Source organism: Podarcis erhardii (genome assembly GCF_964252035.2).
Source record: "Podarcis erhardii genome assembly, chromosome: 2".
Classification (NCBI taxonomy): domain Eukaryota; kingdom Metazoa; phylum Chordata; class Lepidosauria; order Squamata; family Lacertidae; genus Podarcis; species Podarcis erhardii.
The window spans coordinates 3,476,802-3,496,225 of NC_138498.1; the positions used below are offsets into that span (position 1 = coordinate 3,476,802).

The 19,424-nt window shown below is 50.4% G+C and overlaps 1 protein-coding gene across 3 annotated transcripts; it reads left to right on the forward strand.

The window, feature by feature from the left end:
* Positions 1–2,753: 2,753 nt before the first annotated feature.
* On the forward strand, positions 2,754–19,091 carry NAB2 (NGFI-A binding protein 2). Of its 3 annotated transcripts, none has more exons than XM_081851761.1 (7): positions 2,754–2,943; positions 6,016–6,781; positions 7,683–7,816; positions 9,817–9,868; positions 13,406–13,532; positions 16,894–17,088; positions 18,528–19,091. In XM_081851761.1, the coding sequence occupies exons 1-7, from the start codon at positions 2,858–2,860 to the stop codon at positions 18,626–18,628; spliced, it is 1,461 nt and encodes a 486-aa protein (XP_081707887.1). In that variant the 5' UTR covers positions 2,754–2,857; the 3' UTR covers positions 18,629–19,091. The 3 variants fall into 3 exon arrangements, with proteins under 3 accessions (XP_081707887.1, XP_081707885.1, XP_081707886.1); XM_081851759.1 differs by having other exon boundaries at positions 2,805–2,943; positions 16,888–17,088; XM_081851760.1 differs by having other exon boundaries at positions 2,805–2,943; positions 13,409–13,532; positions 16,888–17,088.
* Positions 19,092–19,424: the final 333 nt, after the last annotated feature.

Below are 19,424 nucleotides of genomic sequence, written 5' to 3' on the forward strand. Positions count from 1 at the left end.
GAGGGCCCCCCAAAATGCAGTGAAAGGGTGGCACAAAAAGTTGCTGAACTTCCGTTGCTACAAAACCCACAATGGACATTTCCTGTGCTGCAAAGAAGATGCAAAAATAAACCCACAATCAATTCCCAGCTGCATGGGGAAGATATAAATTTAGCTTTGGAGGGAGGTGGGAGTCAGAGCTGAGAGGCCAAAGCACGAGGGAGCTTATAGCTGGGGTGGCAGAATAGGGGAGGGGTGGCACAGCATTGGCCTTGCATGCAGGAGGTCCTCAGTTAAGCTCCAGGTAAGGCTGGGAGAGACCCCTGTCTAAAATCCTGGAGAGCCTCTGCTAGTCAACTTGCTGAGTTAGATGGACCAACAAACATATTGCGCAGAAGACAGCTTCCTATGTTCCTATAATACTGTTGGTGGGGTATTTTATTCTGATCATCCTTTAGATGCAACTTTTGGGTCTTCAAGTTGTTTCTCTCCTCCTGATTCTTGGGGTCATCTCTATTGCCAAGTTCTCCCCAGAACCTCTGTACATGCTTACCCAATTCAACTGAGCTATATTTACACAAATGCACATTCTTTTCATGCCATGTGGAACAGGCTGAGATGTTGAAGTGAAAGGGCAGGATTTGGCAACTGGCCAATCCCACCCACATATGGCTACACTTTAGGTACAGCGTTCCTCTTTTTGGTGTGAGTACATCTGCAGTGTAAAGATGCAGTCTGCAGGAATGGGGACCTATTAAAGTGGCATTTATGCACTAAATGCATGTGGATATACGACCCATCCCTCTATGTTCTGTGGACATTTCCTCTCATTTACTGAACCCAATACATTGACTACTCATAAGTGTTGCAACATTATAGCCCCTTTTACTACAGCCCCTCCATCCTAGCCCACAAACCTCCAGCAGTTCCCCTTGGGTTTTCAAGTCTGCAATATTAGAAACTCTCCTTACCTGTAGTGAAGATGCTTGCTTTGCTCATTTAATTTTCATTTAGTATTTGAAACCCACTTTGCCCTGTGAAATGAAGCCCTAAGTAGGTCCAAGTGTACAAGATCAAAAACGATTCAGGTACCTTTTCTATTGGATTGGATTTGCTACAAGCTGAGTAGCAAGTTTCAGAATGGCTCAGAAAGAAAACTCACGAGTGATTGCTGAAATTCTGTACCTTGCAAGTGGAGAATGCATATGTGCTATTCTATGGGGCAAAATATGATATTTTGAAGTGTACATCTTTACAAGACTCTGAGGCTAGTCATCTGTCAATCCATGGAATCTCCAGGTAAAATGAAAGGCTTCAGTCAAAGACTCTTAAAGAGTTGTTGCCAGTCAGATTAGATAACAATGTGCTAGATGGACAAAAAGCCTATTCCTAATAGGCTAGCTATCCAATGTCTAATAATAACTAGATATTAGCTATTAGATTCTGGTATCAAAGTCTCCACTGCAAATTTTCAGTGGAGTCATCCCCACTCTCCCAGTGTAATTCTTTGGTCACGATCAGGTCATTTTAAAAATAATAAAAACTTTTAAGGCATTCAATTTGGCTTTTAAAAAGGCAATCAAAAAAAATGGAATGAAAGAATAATCCATTAAGCTTGTTTCCAGCAGAGTGGAAATTTGAATATATTCAACTATGGGCATATTTGGGGGGGGGCAGGACTTTGTTAGGGGCAGAAACGACGTGATTGGTCAGTTAGTTAAGTATTTCTATTGTTTTACTTGATGGGGGAGGGCAAATGCCCTCCCTTGCCCATGTATTCAACTACAATGACACCACCGTGGGGAGGCATTTTTAAACAAGAGGAGCATGTATCTCAACGCTATTCCCATTTCAGTTACCAAATCCTGGCTGTGGCCACTAAAATATTTGTAAAATCATCCAGCAGGATTTTGACAACGAATAATTTTATAATACACCTCTAACCCCCCCCCCGCCTCGGCACCCTTCAGTTAACCTTGGAAGCTTGTTCCCCATGGTTTACACGGTCACAGGCACACTTCACCCACGGACGTCCAGTTCACACAATAGCGGGCAGCACGCCCACCTCACTTACATGCGGGACCATGCACGTCACTTGCACTTCCAAACACAACATCGCACACGTGAAACCCAAGCACTCACGCAAACGCAAAGCCGTGCACACCTGGCACGAAGGGCGGGCGGGTGCGGGATATCGAGCACGCCGCCCCACCCGCGAAACCCCGAGCAGGCACTTCTCCCTTTCTCTCTTGCCAGGCACTCCAAAGTCCTGCACACCAATTTCTCCCAGGCGGGGCGTAACGCACAACGCCCAGAAAAGGGAGCCGGGGCAAAGCTGCCTCGTCGCCGCCCCCAGCCAGCGCGGCGGCGCCGGATCCTAAGCCTGGCCTGGGAGGCGCGCGGAGGAGCCCGGGGACAGCCATGCGGCGAAGCAGCGGCAGCAGCAGCAGCCCGGCGCGCTCGGCCCCTGCCCGGCCCGCGCGTGGGCAGAGCGGAGGGGCGCGCGCGCGCGCCGGGAGGCGGCGTTCTCCTTCGCCGCTGCCGCTTTTCTGGTCCGAGGCAAGAGCCGCCCGCCGCCCCCGACGCCTCCCACGCGCGGCGGCACCACCAGCAGCAGCAGCAGCTCCGAGCCGCCGCGGCTCCATTGTAAATCCGGCGGCGTGGGAGGCGATTCCGCGCCAGAGGCTCCGCGCCGAGGCGAGGAGGAGGAGGAAGGAAGGAGGAAGGGGGCCGAGGCGCGGCCAGGGACGGACGCGGAGAGCCAAGCCGGCGGACAGGCGCCATCCGACGCCCGGCGCGCCCTCGCCTCTCGCCCAGAAGAGGAGGAAGGCGCCGCCGCCGCCGCCGCCGGCAGCGAGGCTCGAAGGGCCCGGGGTCCATGCCCCACCACCCCGCCCCCCGGGACGCCTGCCAAGGAAGCCGGCAGCCCCTCGAGGTCGCGGCCCGGACCGAGCGCGCGCAAAAGTAAGCGGGGCGCGCGGGGGGGGGGAGGGTCGTCGCCCTCCGTTCTCGCCTCTGCCCCCAACTCCGCTCCCGCATCTAGTCAGTGAACTGCCCGCTTAGGAGGCCGGGGGGGGGGGCGCGGCGGAGAGAGGAGAGGGGCTGCTGGGACTCCAGGCTTTCGCGAAGGCGCACCGCCGGACACGAGCCGCTCGGGCTCCCAAGGGGGAGATGCGCGGCCCGGGGCTTCTTCTGCACACGCTCAGAGACGCTTCGGCCTGTCATTTTTCTGTCCCTGTTCGCGGGCTAAGTATTGCCCTTTCGGGTCCATCAGAAAGGATCTTCCCCAGCACCCCCGCCCTCAAATCTCTTATCTCAAATTATGCCCAGGGGTATTTTTAGGTTGGGTTGTAGCATCCTGAATGCACCTAACCAGGGTTTGGACTGTGAGTATCTGGGGAGGCGCAGGCAGGGCGAATCGTGGAGCTAAATGTCTTTGGGAGATTGGGGAAAGTGTCTCCTAGGCGCTTCAAAAAGGACTTGGAAGCTTTCCTGGTCAGCTGGAGACAGCAGAACGTCCCCATAAACTCCCAGTCCGAAATCCTCCTTCCAGAAGAGTATTGGCAGGAAGCATGATGTGGGAGGAGGGCAAGGAAGTTTGGAGCTAGCAGTGCCTTCCCCCACCCTGCCTGCAAGCTTCATTACCCAGCTCCCTTACACACACCCCCATCACTCACATTTCCACATTCCAGGACTTCCCCGGAGCATTGCTGGGGGGGGGGGGGAGACACACATAAACACATATGGGGGGGGGGAGAGAATGGTAGTTTACAGAACTATCCTAAGTGCCCCAGTGCCTTTCATTTTGACCAAGACGGGACAAGGAGTGGGTGTCTGCGGAGTGTGGGTGGGTGTGTTTTAGGGGAGACAAAGAGCATGTGTTTGTGTGTGGCGGCCTCCTAGTTTGCAGAGAAGATCCAAGTAATTTGAGTTTGTTTGAAATGTCCTTGGCTTTAGTGCAGACAGAAGGTCCCATTCAGCTATTGGTAGTGCATCAGTGGTGTGGGGGGTGGGGAGAGCTATAGGTGCGTTTTGTACCTTCATTTCGAGTAATTCAGGGACAGAGGACTCTCCCTGCATGCCATGGTCTGAGTGCAAAGTGTGTAAAGGGGTAAAATAGATGCACTTTGCTGCCTGGGGTGAAGGACAAGACAACACCCCCACCTCCCATTTCCCATTCCATGCCAATTTTGAACAGGCTCATAGCTGAGTCTTCCTTCCACACCAGGCTTTGCCCCACGACTGAGGGGGCCGCGGCCGCGTGACACCACCATGCTGTACATGCATGAGCTTGGAGGGTGGCCCCTTAATTGAAAAGGGAGGGGGGCTTGGCTCCCATGGCCCCGCATAGATGGCGCACGTGTTCCACACTGTGCAATGGGACAGCATTCTTCACCCCTCCTGAGGGCAACAGGCTAGTGTAAGAGGCAAAGGGCAGGCCGCATGGCACACCTAGCACTGCCACCCAGTGTTTCAGCTGCAACTCCCCACTCACCAGCACCTGCTCCCTGAGGCATGTGCCCTCAACCTTGTCTGGCCCTCAAGCTTAGGACTGTCTATGTGGACTAGTCATGGTTCTCTGGAGTTTTAGGCAGGGGGTATTATGTCCAGCCCCCCCCCCCCCGGAGATGCCAGGAATTGAACCTGGGACATTCTGCACACCCAGCAGTTGCTCTCCCAGTGAGCTGCAATGCTTCCCCAGTTTCAGCATGCATTTCGTGTAGATCTCGCTGAATAGGCTCAATGACAGTGCAGAGGAAAAAGTGACATGGGGGGGCGAGCTCTTTGCTTTGATGGGAAGATGGCTGTGTGTTACGGTTGGAGGTTGTTGTGTAGGATGTGGGTACGCAAGACGACACTCACTTATTCCAGGCGAATTCATCCAGAGAAAATGCCACCCTCTGGCCTCGGGCTCACAATCACTAATGATGATCCGAATCACAGTCGCAATGTTTTACAGGGTGGCAAGGAGGTGGGAGGTAAACCTCTGGAGTGGGTGGGGTGGGGGTCTCTTCCACCCCCTTTATAGAATCACAGAATTGTAGAGTTCGAAGGGATCCCGAGGGTCATCCAGTCCAGTCCTCTGCAATGCAGGAATCTCAGCTAAAGTATCCCTGACGGATGCCCAGCAACCTCTTCTTTAAAACCTCCAAGGATGGAGAGTCCACCATCTCCTGAGGGAGTCTGCTAACAGCACTTAGCATCACAAAGTTCTTCGTGATGTTTAGTCGGAATCTCCTTTCTTGAAACTTGAATCCATTGGTTCGGGTCCTACCCTCCAGAGAAAGAGAAAACAAGCTTGCTCCCTCTTCCATGTGACAACCCTTAAGTTATTTGAAGATGGCTTTCCTATCTCCTCTCAGTCTCCTCTTATCCAGGCTAAGCATACCCAACTCCCTCAACCGTTCCTCATAAGGCTTGGTTTCCAGGCCTTTGATCATCTCGGTCCCCCTCCTCTGTGCAAGTTCCTTGGTTAGGACCAGTTCACACAGATAAGTGGTACTTGTTTCTTCTGCACAATGGTCTTCTGTGGTATGGTAACCACATGGAGAGACTTCACTGTGAATTAATAGCTTGCATGGGGACAGTCTAATCAAGGGCCTCTGTGTTAGCAGAGTACATAACCATTCAGTTGCAGAAAACAAGCAGCCCCCTTTTAGGGGCGAATCAGGCCTCGAACCAAACGGATTGTGGGTACAGGTTAAATTATCCATGTTGGTAGAGCATAAGACCCTTAATCTCAGGGTCGTAGGTTTGAGCCCCAGGTTGGGCAAAAGATTTCTGCAATCCAAAGGGGTTGGACTAGATGACCCTCTGGGTCCCTTCCAATTCTACAGTTTTATGATTCTATCATTCCAAACCTGGCTGTGGTTAATAAGCCCCAGCATGTGCTCTCCATTTGTCCACCAGTCCCATGCCTGTCTTCTCTCCCCCTGCTTTGCTTAACCATGGGGGCGAGACAAGAGGGTGCGACTTCATCTCTCCGTTTCACCCACCCTTTCTGCCGGCTCACCTCGCACTCTGTCCCTGCTGCAGGCCTCTGGCTATGGCCCTGTCCCTGCCTCGTACCCTGGGCGAACTCCAGCTGTATCGTGTTCTGCAGAGAGCCAACCTCCTCTCCTACTATGAGACCTTCATCCAGCAGGGCGGCGACGATGTGCAGCAGCTGTGTGAGGCGGGCGAGGAGGAGTTCCTGGAGATCATGGCCCTGGTTGGCATGGCAACCAAACCTCTCCATGTCCGGCGCCTGCAGAAGGCCTTGCGGGAGTGGGCCACCAACCCAGGGCTCTTCAACCAGCCAGTGCCTTCCATACCTGTGAGCAGCATCCCTCTGTTCAAGATCTCTGAGTCTGGGGGCCGCAAGTCCCTGACCAACGGGCACACCAGCCCCGGAGAGACCCTCAGCAAAGCCAGCGCTACCTCCCCCGCCAAGAGCCCCTCGGATCCCAGAGAGAAGCTGTCCCCCTTGCCGGCAATTCAGTGGGGCAATCCAGAATCGGAAGAGGAAGGAGGAGCCTCCTCGCCCAGCGAACACCCCTCATCCGCAGAGCACCTGGATCCAGAGCTGGCACAGGCGGTCTCGGAGGGTGTGGACCGACTGCTGCGCAGCTGCCCCCGTGGCGGCGAGACCGAGCTGAGGACCCTCATGAAGCTGAACAAGAAACTGGCCAAAGCAGTGGGGCACATCTTCCGGATGGACAGCGCGGACCCTCGCAAGGAGGAAGAAATCCGGCGCCACAGCGCCATCTACGGACGAGGCGAGACCCGGCGATGCGAGGGCAAGCAGCTCACGCTTCATGAGGTGAGCCAAGGAGGCTGGCTGGCTGGGGAGGCAGGATTGCTCACCATCAGGGCTCAGACCCAGAGTTTGCAGTGGAGCAGCCCCATGCGGTGCACGTGGGCGTAACACTTTATGGCGAGGGGAGTGCATGTCTGCTAGTTCGTATTGTTTTGTTTTTAAAATGGGGTTTGGGCGCTCCAACTCTAAAGGGAGCTAAATTAGCTTAGAGCCAGGCTTCCTTTTCCCTGAACGAAAGGAGCTTTGATCCGGCAGACACTGCCAGTGGTGGAAGGGTTGTGGGAAGGAATTTCTCCCAGTCCCCTGCAGCTTTCAGGGGGCTTAAATTGCTTCCTTCACCTTTCCACCCACTGGGAGTATTGCATGAACAGAGATCTGCCTGGTGATCTGTATATCACAGGCATTTTTTATCCAAGAAACTGGTAATAAAATATTGATTCTGGATTGTTACAGAAGAGGGGAGTTAGACTTGCTGTTGTTCTTTGCTGCCCCCTTCACCCCTCAAGCGCCCCTCCAGTCTTCCCCACAGCATTGTTACAATGGGGAGCTTTCCTTTGAAAGAGACCTCAAACTGGCAAGCGATTGTGTGGGGTGTGTGCCTGGCACTCCTCACCAACGTTGCCCAGTGGTAAGCCATGCGCTGCTCTCCAGATGGCAGTGATTGGCTGCTCTTTGCTCATGAGTTCCCCAAGAACCACAGGGGTAGACAACATGGTGCTCTGTAGGTGTTTTTGTACTCCAGGTCCCACCCTCTGTGCTCATGGGCCAGGCTGGGTAGGGTCTATGGGAGCTGGAGTCCAGCATCGTCCAATGTTGCCTCCCCTTGCTGTACCGCAAGAGCCCTGTGGACTCAGTATCCTCATCGCTTCCCCAGAGACTCACTCTGCCCTCTCCATCCCCCCAGCTCACCATCAACGAGGCTGCCGCCCAGTTCTGCCTGCGGGACAATTCCCTGCTGCTGCGAAGGGTGGAACTCTTCTCACTGTCACGCCAGGTGGCCCGGGAGAGCAGCTACCTGTCCTCACTTAAGGGATCCAGGTGAGAACCAAACCCTCTCGTTCTTGCTAGTGGTAGAGCCTTGGGGGGGGGGGTTACCTGAAAGTTAGGCTGCGGCCTCCAGCTGTAATGCTACTGTGGGTCAGGGGCACCAGCTCCTGGGGACTGAGCCCTTCTCCTCCCCCCATCCCAGAAGGCAGAGACGAACCGCAGAGCCGTGCGCAGCTCTTCCTCCTCATCCTCCTGCTGTGAAGCAGCCTTCTGCTGGTGGCAGCGCCAAGAGGAGGCGGATCAGGAGCCACCAGCCACTGAAGTGACGTTGCGCCCCCCCCCATTGCCCTCACAAGCTGGCGCCTCTGCTGTGAGGCGGGGTGGGGAGATGGTTCAGCAAGCAGCCTAAAGATTCTCTGCCTGGTAGGGTGGAGAGCCTTTTCTTCTATTTGAACCCTCCCCAGCTGTCCTTCCAGATTGGCAAGAAGGGAGGCGTCGGTGCCTACTTTAGTTAAAAGTAAATACAACCAAAACTCTTGTTTATCTGGAAACACAGATTTCTGATCTAGAAGCCCTGTCCCCTAATTCCTGATAGGTGAGGATGCTTTGCCATTGCTCAGTGACAGAAGAATGTTTCTAATTATTATTTTTCCTGATATTTTTGTGCCCCAACATCACAGAGACCTGGACTGAGCTTTGCTGGGTCCTGGGACAAAGTGAGTTCTGCCGAGGGATGTCCACCTGGCCTGTTTATCTCACCCCCTGGCAGGGCCTTTTCTGCAGTGACACCCCAATTTTGAAATACCCTGACTAGTGATGTCAACATTAGAATATTTTCAGTGCCAGATTAAGACTTCCTTGTTTGCCCAGATAGAGCAGTGCCTCGTGGGTGGCGCAGGTGGGGCTCCAATGCTCTCCCAGCTTCCCAAAACTTTAACCTGTCCCCCTTTTGGCAGATGGTAGTGACTGAGCATTGGGAAGCCAGGAGAGCAACAGAGCCCCACCCGTGCCTCCACACTGGCTGCTGCTGCCCAGATATTTTACAAGGTCTATATTTGTATTTTATCTGCTTTTTGCCTGTTAGTTTGTTTTATGATAGATTATGCTTTGCTTCAGTTGTATTTTGTTGTTGTTGTTAGTATTATATACTGCCTCAGGACCTGTTTGGATGAAGGGCAGAAACTTTAAAAATGAAGAGCTGCTTCCCCACTGCTCCAAATAGTAGTTTGGGCACCCAGTAAATGGGCTTGGCACTCTTTGGCAACTGGAGCTGACCCAGCTGTGACTGTGCAGTACATGCACATTCTGCCACCCTTTCTGCTTATGGCCCTTGCTGCTGCTCTCACTCGTGGAATGGCCTGGTTCAAATGTAAGAGGAATCCATTGTTTGGCACTGAAGGTCAGGGCCTTGCATGAGCCTCTGGTTTGCAAGCACTCCCTCCACACCCCTCTCCTCCTCCTGTGCATGTGCAAAGAGATCAAAAGCTTCAGCGTTCACTTTTGAACTAACCACAGTTCGCAGTTATGTCCAAACTTGAGGACCCGTGGTTTGTTCTAATTGCGGCAAGTTATCAAACCAGAGCATCAAACTACAGATCACAGATTCCCAATGTAACAGAGAACTGTGATTAGCTCAAAAGGGAAAGGGGGAGGCACAAATCCAACACCCACCGCAACACGTTCTCGTGGTTTCCCATTACAGTAGAATCAATGTGGCAGTTAATGGGCAAAAAGAGTTTATCTGTGTGATATTGTAGGTGCCCAGCGTCTCACTTAAACAGGCCCTCAGCTGCTGTGCCTGCAACATTAATATGCCTGCAGCGTCCCAGGCTGCAGAATCCTATATGCGCTAAACTGGCATGTTCAGGTGAGGGGCTCAGTTTAAATGTAGGAAGGCATGCAACGTTATATGGCTGAGTTCCTCACTACCTGGCAGTATGTTTAAATCATTCTTGATACCTTTTTGACTTCTTCAGTGCCCAGGCCAGGGATGAAATCCTGGCCCGTTACCTAGCAGAGTGTTCTGACTCCATTGTGTCTTTTGTCCTCAGGCTGCATCCGGATGAGAGTGGTTCTGGGCAAGCCAAGCGCTTCAAGCAAGAGGTAAGCTGCAGAGCCAGCCCAGTTGCGCCTGCATGAGATTGCAAAGATAATGAATGGGAAGCCCAGAGAAACTGCTACATAAATGGTGGTGGTGATTCACGTGTTCACACACATAGAAACTGGCAAGTATATGGTACGATGGAGCAGGGGAAAGCACTCACTTTGCATGCAGGAGATCCCCAGCTGAATCGCCAGCATGGAGGTCTCTTGCCAGTCAGAGCAGAGACAGTGCTCAGCTAGATCAGGGGTCAGCAAACTTTTTTTGGAGGAGGCCGGTTCATCGTCCCCCAGACCTTGTGGCGGGTTGGACCTCGCGTGCAGGCGCACACGCGTCAAAGGGAGCTTCTCTCCCCCAGCCCCTCCCCTCCCCCTGCTTACCTATGCTGCTGCCATCGGCACTGCGCTCTCCCAACCGCGGCTCCTGTGCCTGCCCTTGTGAGCGGTGGAGGGACGAGCGGCCCGAAAGGGCTGGCTGGCTCCGGAGAGGCGCTGCCCAAAATGGCGCTCAGCCAGCTCAGCCCAACCCCCTTCCTGCACTACAAAAATGTGAGTCATTTTGGGCTCACAGCTGTCCATAGAGGCACAGGTTACCGTATTTTTCGCTCTATAACACGCACCTGACCATAACACGCACATCGTTTTTAGAGGAGGAAAACAAGGGAAAAAACATTCTGAATGAAACAGTGGATGTATCATTTTTGGGCTTCATGCTGTGGCCACAGACATGTGATCTGATGGTGAATTTGGGGTGACCCAATGCAAAAATCCTGAGAATTCCTGTGGATCCATGCTTTGTAACCACATTTTTGCACCATTGCAGCCCCAGGCAACAGTGGGTGCGTGATTTTTTTGGTGCAGGCTGTAGCCATGGACATGCTATGTGATCTGATGGTGAATTTGGGGTGACCCAATGCAAAGATCCTGAGAATCCCTGTGGATCCATGCTTTGTAACCACATTTTTGCACCATTGCAGCCCCAGGCAACAGTGGGTGCGTGATTTTGGGGGGGCAGGCTGTAGCCATGGACATGCTATGTGATCTGATGGTGAATTTGGGGTGACCCAATGCAAAGATCCTGAGGATCCATGTGGATCTATGCTTTGTAACCACATTTTAAGTGGGGAGCGAAGGAAAAACAAAGGGACATGAGAGGGGTGTGCAGAGAAGCAGCTGGCTAAGAATGCAGGAGAGGGATTTAACGGGAGGGAGGAAAGAAAGGCAAAAGTTTTCCCCCACCCAAGCCAGCCATCCATCTCTCTCTCTCTCTCTCTCTCTCTCTCTCTCTCTCTCTCTCTCTCCCCCCCTCCCTCCCTCCCCCCTCCCCCCTCTCTCTCCCTCCCCCGCCCCCCTCTCTCTCTCCCTCTCCCCCAGCAGCACCGGAGCACAGAGAGGAATTCCCCTCTGCTTGCCTGGAGGGGAGGGGCTTTCCCTGCTCTTTGTTCCGTTTCAGCAAACACAGCAACGAAACAGAGGAGGGTGGGCAGTAAGACCCTGAGGCAGAATGCAGGAAAGCAGCCGCTTCTTCTTTTCAGGTTTCCCTTCTCCGTGAAGCGCCGCAATTTGATTTTTGCCTGATTTTTCGGCTCCAGGGACCACACATTTGCTCTATAACACGCACAGACATTTCCCCTTCCTTTTTAGGAGAAAAAATCTGCGTGTTATAGAGGGAAAAATACGGTAATTCTGTGTCCAGGGCAGCTCTCTACCAGCTCCATCTGGTACACAGGTTGAGACCCTACCTGCCCACAGACTGTCTCGCCAGTGGTGCATGCTCTAGTTATCTCCCGCATGGACTACTGCAATGTGCTCTGTGTGGGGCTACCTTTGAAGGTGACTCAGAAACTATAACTAATACAGAATATGGCAGCTAGACTGGTAACTGGGAGTGGCCGCTGAGACCATATAAAACCAGCCCTAAAGGATCTTCACTGACTCCCAGTACAGTGGTACCTCGCAAGACGAATGCCTCGTAAGATGAAAAACTCGCAAAACGAAAGAGTTTTTCGTTTTTTGAGTTGCTTCGCAAGACGAAAACGTCTTGCAAGTTTGTTTCCTTTGTCTTGCAAGTTTGTTTCCTTTTTCTTAAAACCGTGCATTCACTTTGAGGAGCAACTCATAGCATGCGGTGTGGTAGCCTTTTTTGAGGTTTTTGAAGACTTTGGTGATTTTTGAAGCTTTTCCAAAGTCCGTGCTTCACAAGACGAAAAAATCGCAAGACGAAAAAACTCGCGGAACGAATTAATTTCGTCTTGCGAGGCACCACTGTATGTTTCCGAGCACAATTCAAAATGTTGGTGCTGACCTTTAAAGCCCTAAACAGCCTCGGCCATGAATACCTGAAGGAGTGTCTCCACCCCCACTGCTCATCCTGGACACTGAGGTCCTCCTCTTGAGGGTCTTCTGCTCACTGCAGGAAGCCAAGTTACAGGGAACCAGGCAGAGGGCCATCTCGGTAGTGGCACCCTCCCTGTGGAACGCCCTCCCAGCAGATGTCAAACAGATAAACAGTTATGTGATTTTAAAAAGACACCTGAAGGTGTCTTTAGGGAAGGAAACTTTAGGGAAGTTTTTAGTTTTTAGTGTGTGATGTTGTATTGTACTTTTACAATTTTTCCTTGGGAGCTGCCCAGAGTGGCTGGGGCAACCCAGTCAGATGGGATCCATGTAAGTAAGTAAGTAAGTAAGTAAATAAATTAGTAGTAGTAGTAGTAGTAGTAGTAGTAGTAGAGTTCATTTCATCAGATCTCTGAAATATTATCCTCAGTTGTAACATAAGCTGCAGCTGCAGGTATACATGTGGGGTTGGAATCATAAGCAGTGGGATTAGAGGATAATTAAATGCAAAAAGTACTGGTCATAGTGACAATTCAATTAAAGCTGGAGCCTCTGCCGAAATAAGCTTCCTGGCTCTAACTGACTTTTCCCTAGCAAGGTTCGAAACTAGAGAGCACCCACCCGCCTTTAAACCTCCCCAGTTGGCCTCTCCTGCCCTGTCCCATCCTGGGCCTGCCTTCCAACACCCCTTCCCCAATCTGATTCAGGGCTCTGGGGGACACACAGGAGACAGTGGAGACGCTGTGACTGCCGTATCTCTTGCAACATCAGGAGATTAGGGGCCAAACTAAACGGGTCATTAAATATGTACAGGGGTCTAATGTGCATTTTTATCTTTCAATAGCAGCTGCAGTGTGTGGGGGGGGCGGGGGGCGGTTAACCCTTTCCATGCATCCATCTCTTCCCGTGAAGCCATTAGTCTCACGTGGGATGATTCCATTGTGTCAACTGTTGGTTGAGCATTAATTCCCTTCCCCAGACACCACAGTCCCATTTCTGCTTGAACATGGGGTATAGCTGAAATTTGCAGATAAAATAAAGTGCACATTGAACAGTTGCATCCCTTTCAAGTGACTTTTAAGTGAATGGTCTCCAGCATTGAATCTGACAAACCTAGTGGGGGATGTGTTTACGGTGGAGGCAAAGTCTTTTGCCAAAGGACTATACGCCCAGCTTTAATGCCTGCCTCCCTTGTCCTTCCAGCAGGTTGCTGAGCACAGCCGTCCTGAACTTCCCTTGGTCTGCGAACCCTTCCTTCCTCAGTACCGGTCCAGCGTGGAGGAAGACACAGCCAGCTTGTCAGGGGAAAGCTTAGATGGACACCCACAGGGTGAGTGGACTGAGCTCCAATTAAATGTTCCAACTGCATGGAGAAGTAAATTAGGGTGCCTCAAGACTGTCACTGTTTTGTGGGGCAGGTGCAAGTAAGTTTAGGTTTGCACTGTTTTGTTTTTTATTATTTTTATTTAGAGCATCCGTACCTTGCTTTTTAGCCAAAAATGCTCCAAGAGTGGATTACATGCAGTTAATTCAAACAAAGTAGTACCTGCCTGCAGACTTACTATCTAAAAACCACAACAAGTAAAGAAACGGGCAAAGAGGGAAGAGGAAAAAAGCAAATTCGGGCACCAATTTCTAAATAGTAGTTCATATAATGATCAGCTGTCAGGGAAACAGCTCAGGGGCAGGAGGTCTGATGGATTAGAGTCCAGAAATGGCTGAAATCCAAAAAAAATAGTCTGTTTTCCTAGTGCAACAAATCCACTTTTTAAAAAAGTATGACTTTTTGAGGCTTGGAAAGTGACTGGTAAATGTATTGAAAAAATGTGGGATGGACAAATGACGTAACAGGAGGACATATAAAACACCATGCCAGCAAATCAGGAAGAATGCAGGACAAATGTTCATTGCCATATAATAACCCCACAAACAAATCCGAACAAATGCTCAATAGAAACTGGATCTAGAATCTAACCTCCATGTAAGCTTTGGGTGAGCAAATTGGGATGAATGCTGAATAAACAGGCCCCCTGGATCTCATGCCCTTTGGCCATGGGGCCAGAAGAAGTCTAGACTTACAGGGAGGCTCAAATACCCTTCCTTTGTGTTGGAGCTCTGATTCTTTTGCCCTTTGTTTGTTTGCTCTTTCTAAACTTGGAACATGTGTTGACTTGTACATAATTTGGAATCATATTCTGTGGCTCACAGACTTTGCACAACAGCACTAAGTTCTGTCTGATTTTGACTTCATCCTGAATGCTTTCTGCATTTTGCCACTTCAGATTCTTCATGTGCACAGACCTTTCCCTCGCCAAACAATACAGATATTTTGAGCTTTGATTTTTAATTTTTTTGAAACCCTTGAGTATCAAAACCTACTCTTTTAGGCATATTTGTGTTTCCTAAAAGCCATCTCAGTGTCCTAACTGCCATTTTCCAGAGGGGCTGTGGATTTTGGGCAGAAAATTCTCAGTACCCTGACAAAACCAGCAGCCCCAGGGCGTTTATTAGAGGGATATGCAGCAGTAGGTTGGCTTTAAAACCAGCTTTTCATTTCTGTTGAAGAAACCTCCTGTGTTTCCTTCTCAGAACTATGACAACTTTCTCTCTGAAATGCAAACCATGTCATGTACATCCCTAAGACTTTATTCACTCACTTTATATTCCATCTTTCTGCACAGAGCAGCCAAGACTTGCTTGGCAACTCTCAGAAGATTCCAAGAGATTAGAAAGGGATCCCATAGCTCAGAGATAGAGCGCCCGCTCTCCCTACAGAAGGTCCCAGGGGCAGCTGTCTTGCAGGACAGCCTTCTCAAATCTGCTGCTCCAGATGTTGTTGGGCTCACAGCTGCCATCATCTCTGGCCTCTGGCAATGCTGACTGGGGCTGATGGGAGTCAGAGTCCAGCAGCATCTGGAGAAGGCTGAGTTAGAATAACCTTGTGTAGCAGGACACAGGCCTGAGATCCTGGAAAGTCACTGCCTGTCAGAGCAGATCAGCCTTCCCGTACTTGCCCCTCACCTGGCAGTTTTGACTGTGACTCCTTCACCTTGAACCATTGTCGTATTGTCTAAGGCTGATGGGAGTTGTAGCCCTAAACATCTGGAGAGCCAGCAGATGGGTAACGCTAGAATGGACAGTGGTGGGCTTTGCAGATCTGACTCAGGGCAGCTTCAGCTGTTCAGAGACACAGCCAGAGAAAATAAAGATGGACACATTAAGACCAAAGGCTTTCTAAGCTTTGGTCCTCCACATAGTGCTGGATTATACCTCCAGACCCGGCTGGCTGCATCTGATGGGACAGCATCTTTCAATACCACAAGTTCCCCCTTCCTGTTTTGCACTTTTCAATCGCCACTTCTGATTTGGCATTCCAGCAACTCCTCCTGTAATTCTGATAAGAGCACAGCAAAGCTTTGCAAGTCTCAGCAGGGAGGTGCCCCCGGGTGCCATCGTTCTGAGGTGCCAAACTGACGTCATTGATGGGATCAGGTTCGTTGGGGCAAGGCCTCATGTTGGCAGGGAGCTGAACGGCAGCCGAGTTCCCATGAACACAGAGGTCTTAAAGGCATGTGGTGTGCTCCTGACCCCTGCCTCGCGCAAGTCTCGGGGTGCAGCTCCTGTTCTCCTCAGCAGCTCCCACCATAATAAGGAACCTGCCTGGTCGCATCCCCAGCTTATGTGAATGGGTTTCTGTTTTCTGAGTAGAGGATAATGTGTTCTCTGGACCATGGTGGTTGACCTGTGCCCTTCCAAATGTTACCACAGTGCCCTTTCGTTGTTTCTCCTAGATAATGCAGATGCTGCTTAGTTGTAGATTAATAGGTTTTATGTGACTAGATCAACTAATTACTATGGATAATTTAGGAAATACATGAAGTGCCAGTGGAAAACATGATTTAAATTATTCAAATCATCTGGGTCCACTCCCTCCCCCCGTGATTTTAATTGATGTGCCCTGGTTGAATTGTATGCAAGAGTTTCATAATAATAGTACTATAATATCTATTATTTGTACCCCATCCATCTGACTGGGTTGCCCCAGCCGCTCTGGACAGCTTTCAACATATATAAAAACATAATAAAACATTACACATTAAAAGCTTCCCTATATAGGGAATTCTTTATCTGACAGGATTGAAAAAAGCTGAAAGGTGTGTTCCCCTTGTATTTTTGGTCCCACCAAACATAAACTGATCCAGGAAACAGTGCTGCTCATTTCTACTCTAGGTATCTTCAACCTTTTTAGACTTAGGACCCACTTTTAACCCAAACATGCATTTGGGGACCCATTCCGTATGTTTGCATGGTGGTTAGCTACCTACCTTGTTGCAACCTACCTTGGATCAGGCTGCTCCCACCAGTTGAAGAACAGTGTTCTGCTCTGTATCTCACTTGCAGAATGTGCGTCCTGCAAGAACAGAATCCCTACTCAATCTGCCTCCCTCAGTGATTCCAGTCTTTAAGAACCTATTCTAAGCTCCGTTTCTTGACCATGTTAGAGCTGGATAGACAATGGGGACTTGGCTTTTCTGTGTCTAGGTTACTCCTAGTTCTTATTGTAGCTTTTGTTTGGAAGAGATTCTAAGTTCTGGAGTAGAGCGGGTCATTCTGTTGACTCAATCCATTTTCGCACAAGTTCGCACCGTCCTCCCCATTGATTTTCCCCTCCCCCTTTTCTGCAGCAACAGGATCCTGTCCTCGGCTTACACCACCCCCCAACGCTGCCCCTGACACACTTCTGAGCCTCCCGCCCCATGGACTATGGAGTCGTCATATCCTGCAGCAGACTTTGATGGATGAAGGGCTGCGTCTGGCCCGGCTGGTGTCGCACGAGCGGGTTGGACGGCTCAGCCCCTGCCTGCCAGGGAAGCCCCCAAGCCAAGGTAAGAGGCTTCCGCTCCCAGGACTTTATCGGGCAGCACAGGCCTGGGATACATAGAATCATAGAATCATAGAGTTGGAAGAGACCACAAGGGCCATCGAGTCCAACCCCCTGCCAAGCAGGAAACACCATCAGAGCACTCCTGACATATGGTTGTCAAGCCTCTGCTTAAAGACCTCCAAAGAAGGAGACTCCACCACACTCCTTGGCAGCAAATTCCACTGTCGAACAGCTCTCACTGTCAGGAAGTTCTTCCTAATGTTTAGGTGGAATCTTTTTTCTTGTAGTTTGGAACCATTGCTCCGTGTCCGCTTCTCTGGAGCAGCAGATAGCAAGAGAAGCCTTGCCCATCAGCTTCGCTAAACTAATAAGTGGGCACCACAGCTAGGATAGCAACGGGCATATAGAATCAGAATTGTAGAGATGGAAGGGACCCTGAGGGTAATCTGGTCCAACCCCTGCAATGCAGGAATCTCAGCTAAAGCATCCATGACAGGTGGCCATTCAGCCTCTGTTGAAAAACCTACTTGGAAGGAGAGTCCACCACCTCCCGAGGGAGACTGTTCTATAGGCGAACAGCTCTTGCAGCCAGAAAGTTTTTCCTAATGCTTCATCAGAAAGGACAAGGAGCCTTCACAAACACTGCCTAGCTGGGCTTAGTCAGGAAAGACATCATTAAATCAAGAAAATGCAAAATACATGAATGTCTGACAAGACTAACTTTGATGGCTTCCAAAACACAGTTTTGGGCACAGCAAAATCTCAATAGCCACATTAAGCTCAAGATCATCATGCTACCTTATATTGGTTATTACTATGTCGCAAGGAGATGCAGGAATAAAAGCAGCGTGTCATAGATTTTGTGCCTGCCAAATTCTTTTTGTTTCATTAATCAAGGGGGCTTCCAGGCTGACGCTGTTTTAGGGTGGGATTCAATCACATACTGGCAAATTCAGGTTGTGCAACTAAAGCTGATTTGGACCTCTTGCACAAAAGGTTGGATGTTTTGCGACAAGGAATGCGACAAGAAAATGCACTGCCAAGTGTAGGATAATGATTGGGTGATGCAATGTTGTATAATTCCCACAAACAAATCACAATGAATGCTTAAGAACAGGAATGTCTGGAAGCACCCTAAGAGTAAGCTTACATGAGCAAAATAATTTTTGACGGCAAAGACCACCGTGTGGTGATCTTTCCTTGTGGTCACTGGAGAATGGCAGGGAAAACTGAGGGGATGGTGCTTCAGAGCTCAGATGCTAAGGGTATAACCTTTGGAACCACCCAAAAAAATACATTGTGCCTGTGGGGATGTGTAACTGAGGGGAAGCCCACAGTTGTGGCGGGAGCTCCTTGCTACTTGAAGTTAATAACAACAGAAAAAGCGGCCAAGGACAGGAAATTGCACATTTCTGCCTGACTTTCAATTTCTCATTTTAGAGTTCGGGGAAAATCTTTCTGAGCGGTGCCAGCCCCCAGCAGCCCAGGCCGAAGCTAGAAGAAACAGCATCAAGGTGGAACCGGATACCAACCGGCAATGAGCAGCAGGTGACTTGTGGCTCAGTCGCCAAGCAATAACATGCCAACCAGCTCTGAACATCAGACTCTGGCAAGGGAGAGGGGCGCAATTCTCCCCATCACCACAAGGAGGCGTGCTTGGTTTCCTCAACAGAGCAAGGCTACCATATTAGCACAACACATTTTATTACTCCTGGTTCTCGTCACAAAATGGAGAACCTGCCTCTCCCCCTCCCTGTTAACTATGTAAGATGTTGGGGGCCATCCTCACTACAGGCGATAGCCATGAGCTCAGGGAGACCCAATCTGTGGCTGGCTTTGCCCTGTGAAAGGCAACTGGAATGTCAGCCTCATCCCCAGCCTTTTGCCCCTCATGAAGCCTGGAACTCTGGGGTACATAGCCATAAAAACACAAAACCCCACACCAATACACTTTGATCCCTGAACAGAAAGCTGATTCGATTTCTCAGACACAAGCATTGATTACACTGGGCAACAATTTTTTACTTTTTGAATGTTGTCTAGATTTCTACAACTGATTTAGGGTATTTTTGCACTGCTGAATCAGGAAATGGCATCCGTTTCTCTCCATCAGGTCAGGTTTTCTGTAAACTGAATGGTGGGCATTGATAAAGGTAAGTACACGTAAATTGCATGTTGCTTCACCATTTTTCAAACTTCAGGGCTTGGAACTTCTGTTTCTTGGAACTCCTGGAATGCTCAGCAGCACGGAGGTCTCTCTTCAGAGTCCAACAGTAGTCAGCCATCATGACTGCGTCCCAGCGACCCTGATACCTGGTCTCCATCTCTTTCATGTCC

Coding starts and splice junctions, on each gene's coding strand:
- NAB2 (XM_081851759.1), top strand. CDS start 2,858: ATGCCCCACCACCCCGCCCCCCGGGACGCCTGCCAAGGAAGCCGGCAG. Junction 9,869..13,405: donor CCAAGCGCTTCAAGCAAGAG/GTAAGCTGCAGA, acceptor TTGTCCTTCCAG/CAGGTTGCTGAGCACAGCCG. Junction 13,533..16,887: donor CTTAGATGGACACCCACAGG/GTGAGTGGACTG, acceptor CCTTTTCTGCAG/CAACAGGATCCTGTCCTCGG.